The sequence below is a fragment of the Electrona antarctica genome (assembly GCF_951216825.1).
Source record: "Electrona antarctica genome assembly, chromosome: 12".
Lineage (NCBI taxonomy): Eukaryota > Metazoa > Chordata > Actinopteri > Myctophiformes > Myctophidae > Electrona > Electrona antarctica.
This window is the reverse complement of record NC_136793.1, coordinates 20023704-20029840: the sequence shown is the minus strand read 5'-3', so window position 1 is coordinate 20029840 and position 6137 is coordinate 20023704. Positions and strand designations below refer to the sequence as shown.

Below are 6137 nucleotides of genomic sequence, written 5' to 3'. Positions count from 1 at the left end.
CGTGAAATCTTTCTCAGACTTTCCTACTAGGCTGCAGAATATATCCCACCCTTTTCACATTGGCCTGTTATAGCGCAACCAACAGTTGGAGTTTTGCAAAACACATAATGCCTCAAATCATCCAATTGCCATCCAAGGCGTAAGAAGAAATGGCACCCTTTTCACATTGGCCTATTATAGCGTCACCGGGAGGCCACAACCTGACCTGCCCTGTGCCCTGAGGGGCACCTTTTCTAGTTTGTTTGTGTTTCGACCCCAATTTCACTTATTTCATATCTCTATCCTGATTGGATAAGATTGGTATTACCAACCTGAAAATGCTTTTTCTGTTTAATAAAGAGCTGGAGAGACAGGGAGACCCCTATTAGAAGTAATATAATGTTGATGTAATAACTTAAGACATTAGTATTTTCTTCATTTTCCAATCTGTACAAAAATGGGTTGTATGCTCTGTATCCTCAGTTCTTTGTCTCCCCCTACTGTCCATTGTAAACACAACAGAAGTCTCACCAAAAAAGGGGCAGGGCAATTTATAATGACCCTTCAATGTAATTGTTCTGTACCATTGGAATGTGTTGGTCAGATCATTTATGGGTTGTGTTGTTTTATGTTAGCATTGATGTTATGTGTATATGTTTTGGGCTAAACACCACAACTGTGAGTGACAGGGAGCACAACCCAAAATAGGGACCAAATGTTGAAAAGTGGTTAATATAATAGTTTACAAAGGAGGACCTTCTCACGCAAATCTAAAGAGAAAGTAAAATGGTGTAGAGGTTACTGCACAGATTCTTTATCATCTCTTAGTTTTTTGAGCGGTGCTATCCGATCCAACGCTTGAGTATGTGTGTAGCAGCACGAGTCTGCATGTATTCATTAGTCTATTAGCAGCACGAGTGTCCATATATGTACAACACCTGGGAAGGCACCGCTCACTTCACACCGGGTATCATTTTTGAGCTTACTTAATTTTTGAATTTACTGGATACTTTAGTTTTAAGTGTATATGCCTACAGTGTGACAAACTTGAACCGTGTGGATATTAGTCTCGTCTATAGCGATGAGACATTTTGGCCGATATCGATATCCGATATAATTAATTGCCGTTTTGGCCGATAACCGTTATTACCGATGTCGATATATCATATCATTCTGTATTGAAAAATTATAATAATTTTGTCCATTCTGAAAAATACATTTTTCATACAGATTTAACTTAAATACCTTTATATTTAATATTGTGAGCTTGTAGATCTGTTCAAGCTGTTACTTTGGGCTTCTTTGTCTGTAAGACCAATTAATCGGACCGATTAATTAATCAGGCTGATTGATTACCAATGTGATTAATCTAAAAACAACTAAAATCGGCCGATACCGATGTGTTTGCCGATTAATCTCCCATCACTAGTCTCGTCCCTATCAGTGCACAGCCTAGATCACATATACCGCAGGCATCTCAGGAAGATTTTACTATGAGGTTCAGGTTAACGGGATGAGTGACAGGAAAGAGGAAAGGGAAAGGGAAAAGCCCTGAAAGTGGCTATTGATTTGGCTCTTGTTGCTGCTGCGGATGATGATGTTGTCCTCCAAATTTAATGCTAGTACTTCTAATAGCAGCTTCCCCACTCAAGAGTAAGAGTTTAGGAGCTGTTGCGTACTTGGGCTCAAGTAATTGGGCTCATGGGTCAACTCAACAGAGCAAGATCTAAAAGTGAGGAAGGCACTTGCATGGAGGGCCCTGAATGGCATGGCCAGTGTATGGAACTCCAACCTCCCCCGACAAATCAAACTCAGCTTCTTCTACGCGGCGGTAGAATCTGTTCTTATTTGGCAGTGAATGCTGGACCCTGAAGCTAACTCTGCAGAAGGCCCTAGACGGGTGCTACACCGGAATGTTACGTGTAGTGCTCAACATCAGCAAGAGTACACATGTTACCAACGAGAATCTGTATGCCGGAATATTCAGGGTGAGCAACAAAATAGCAGCCAGGAGAATGAGACTCGCAGGACACTGCCAAAGACAGCAAGAGCTCCCAGACAGCAAACTGGTGCTGTGGGAACCAATAACACATGGGCACCGCCGGTCACAAGGACGTCCCATACTAACATATGTGGATGTACTCAAGAAAGATGCAGGAGCGCAAAGCACCAACGAGCTGGCCGGATGTATGGAGAACCGGGATGACTGGAGGCGACGATGGAAGGCTCGTCTGAGGACGACCTAGAGAGAGAGTGCTGAAAAAACGTTCTATATTCCCATAGCAATCATTGCTAGTGTCTCTGCAGCTCTTTAAACAGGAAATATAATTAGTGTGCATGGTTGCAGACTATCGTAATTGCCCAGCTTTATTTATAGCAACCCCAAAATGTATTTGTTTTATCATTCCGCTTGTGACATCATGTGGGTCAAAACATCATCATCATACAGTACATCATTATACTGTACTTAGAACAACCACACTTGCAATATCCCAGAATTGCTAATTTTCTGGGGTAGCAATTTCTGGGGTAGCAATTTCATCCAATCATGATCGAGAACTCATACACAGGATAAATAAGGGACATTAGAAGTGATGGAGGAAAACAAATCACACTCATGTGAAGTGAGGGACGCCTTTGAGGGGAACACAGTATGTCATAGTAAAAAGTCCATAGACTTGGCTGCCATGTGACGTCACAGGGAGTCAAGCCATTTGTTGGAGGGCCTAGCGCCGCTCAAAAACACAGCAGACAAAATAAGAACTGGAACGCCATAAAACTAAAGCTGCTAAATTATGGGATTCTCTCTCCTGATTGGATGAACTTGGTATGTGTCTTCTGTGCTGGCGAGCAGCAGTTAAGGTGCCAGCTGGTCTCAAAGAGCAACTTGCCTTACTTCCGGACCAAATAAATCACTGGTTCTCACTGGGTCTTTAAGGGGGTTCCAGGGGTCCCCAGCTAAATGATTGATTCGAACCAACAGGTCTTTAACTCAGAGAGTTATATGGGGATCCGTGGGCATACCACACTGGGGGTCATTCAAATTAAAAAGTTAAAGAATCACTTTCATATCTTAGTCTAGTTGCCAGCCCATATAGAACCCCATTGTGAACCCATGTTGAGTACATTTAGAAACTGCCAGATGCTAACTTGCATATGTTGAGCAATTTTCATAATTGGCATAATATGTGACCATACCATTAACAACCTATAGAAGGCAAAAAAATAATCTAAATTTCATCATGCTTTAATTATGTAGCATGTGACATGTCAAACTAGGGGGTTTTCATGATGCTGAATCCATTCCAAGCAATTCGTTTTGCAAAAAAAAACACTCCTTGGGCTATAAACGGCTATAGCTACCAAATGTGCTGACATCAACACATCTGTGATTACGGCTATGGCCGTTTTAGCCTAAGGAGTGTTTTTTGTGCAAAACTAATGCTTGGAATGGATTCAGCATCATGAAAACCCCCTAGTTTGACATGTCATGCTACATAAAGCATGATGAAATTTTGTTTTTTTTCCTCTAGGTTGTTATAGATATTATGCCAATTATGACAATTGCTCAACATATGCAAGTTAGCATCCGGCAGTTTCTACAATCTACATGCTGGGGACCCATGCTCAACATTTCTAACATAAAACTTTGGTGTACTCAACATGCCTGGGTTCACATTCTGGCAAGTGGACTATGCTTGCTTTTGCCTCAAACATAAGAGCAGTGTAGATAGAAGGGTTAGGGGTCTTCACAAGCATCTCTTTCCTGAAGTCCTCTTCTACAGCACAGCTTTTCAATGTCGGGGCGGGCACCACCAGGGGGTCCATTTAAATTAACACTGAGGATTTTAGTGTGGATAGGGGTCCCAGAATAAAAAAAATAAAAAAATAAATATGGCGTGGTCTAATGCATATCAAACTGGGGTCGGGTGCGTAATTTAAAAAGGTTGATAATCACTGTTCAACAGAACAACAACCATCTGGAAAAGCCCCCAAAACTATCTTTAACAAGAATTGATCAATTAACTACCAGCTGCTGCCTTATATCCCATGGTTGAGAGGTCGGCTAGAGGCAAAAGGTGTGTGGTTGCCTAGAGACGAGGCAGAATCAGGATAGGTTGTCAGTACAGCCAATGAGAAACATATGTAGGTCTCAACTACTGCAAGTGGGCGTGAAAGCACCACAGAGAGAACAATGACATTGTTACAGTGAATGTGGGACAGATAGCCTATAGTCACTAGTGTACAAGTTTGCATAAGCAAGTCTCTTCTACTAAGATTCAAAGCTTTCTACCCTTTCTGCGTAGTGTCTGGCCTTCACCGGAGAAGGCAGTGAATTTGCTGTCATCTTCGTCTATCATATTCTTAGGCTTAGAGTTTCTGATGAAGGTGATCTTGCCGACTTTATATTCATAGTTGGGAATTCCTCTTTTAATATCACCTGTGTGGATAGGTGCAGGGCTGGGATCAACGTTCTTATTTTTGCCGTTCAACCGATTGCCAGAGCCAGTGAATGCTCTGAATCCAACATTCATGTCTGCATACCTGCTGTCATCTCCTTGCTCTGTGCGCTCCGTTACATGGTCAGGTTCTATGTAACCCAAAGGAGCATCAAAATCCACATTGATGTCGCACTCTATGATGGATACTGCCTTTTCCGGCTTGGTCTCCATTACCCGCAGTTCATAGACACTTTCATTGTAGTTTATTGCGATGATATCACCTGTTGTCAGGCAGGCAAAGCTTCTCAAGGCGTTTTCCAAGACTGCTTTGGGGTTTGTAATGTCCTGGAAGCTTAGGCTCTGTGGCTGGAATTTGGAGTAAGTGGCCACCCTGAGTTTAACACTTTCTACCTGGACCAGGCCACCTTCGTCCAGCAGAAGGTTCTGCATCATCCAGTACGGTAGGTAGCAGTTGCCCTCATCTGCAACAAACTCCAGAACACCAGAATGTGTCACTCTGTCCTCGTCCTCATTGGTTAATTTGAAAAACATTGGATAGGTGATGTTAAGCTGGCTGAGATTCTCAAGCGCAGAGGAAGGCATTATGATTTTTCCTCCTTTATCCACTTCAGAGCGGTCGTATGGGGTTGCCAGCATGGAGATAGAGTAGCAGCGGTACTGGGCAGAGAAACGGTCAACCATGTTGAAAGATGACCCGAAGAATAGAGTATTTGAACGAGCAGTGGTGTATTCGGCTTCGTCTAGAACAGTGTTAGGGGTCAACGTTCTGATTTGGTTAGTACGGGCTCACACTTAAGTTTTTGAACAATTTGCTTTATTTAAAGGAGGAAAGTAGATGACAACGTTGTGATGGCATTGCGTGATGACAGTCTGATCGGGCTGAAACCTTGCCCAAAAGGAGTCATACGTCATAGACTTGACCAAATATGGTCAAGTCTGCGGAGATATGCGTTCCACTGAGTGTAACTTTATAACATTCGTTTTATTTCATGGCACCGAAGGGGTCAGCCGTCTAGAACAGCATTTGTTTGTCTTGTACCGTATGCATGTGATACTTAGCCTGGATCCAGCCCAAAGACCCCGCCCACTCTCTGAGTGGACTCAAGAAAGCTACAGTCTGATAATCAGGCTATGTGATACTTGAATTCCACAGATCTCAGTTCAGTTTGTGTTTTTGAGCTAACAACAAATTGCTGGACCTGCTGCTACTGCTTAATGTGCCTTCTGTCACATACTGCTGAAGTCACTCAGAATGCACTTTTACAGCCTGGCTGGCAGCTCACGTGTTGTGACTACCTCTATCCCTAACCTAACCATAACTGCAAGCACGGGAGCAGCGCATGTTCGAGCGCTAGTCCGACCATTGTTCCCGCATGTCGGACTAATGTCCTAATGTCGGAATTGCGTCCGGATCCCGTTGTGACTGATAGTGATAATAATTCACAGTTGATGTTGGGCTGATGTTGGGCTTTGGACACCGGCCTTCACAAGAGTTTCTTACTAGGCCAACGCCATGAAGATAAGAATAGTAGGCCACTTGAAGGTCACATTTTACAATATGTTTATGAAAGTATTTTTTAGTATAGTTTCTTTCCACAAATAAATGCTATTGAACACCCTTTACGTCTGTGTGTTGGTTATACAAATTTGGAACCAATGAAAAGTATTAAAAAGTGCTTCGGACAAAACCACCTA

The 6137-nt window shown here is 42.7% G+C and overlaps 1 protein-coding gene across 1 annotated transcript; it reads right to left on the bottom strand.

The window, feature by feature from the left end:
• Nucleotides 1–4259: 4259 nt before the first annotated feature.
• Nucleotides 4260–5123, bottom strand: LOC306934328 (ubiquitin recognition factor in ER-associated degradation protein 1-like; the record flags this gene model as incomplete). The annotated part of the gene is made up of 1 exon (XM_079516899.1): nucleotides 4260–5123. The coding sequence occupies one exon, from the start codon at nucleotides 5121–5123 to the stop codon at nucleotides 4260–4262; it is 864 nt and encodes a 287-aa protein (XP_079373025.1).
• Between the last annotated feature and the right edge of the window lie 1014 nt (nucleotides 5124–6137).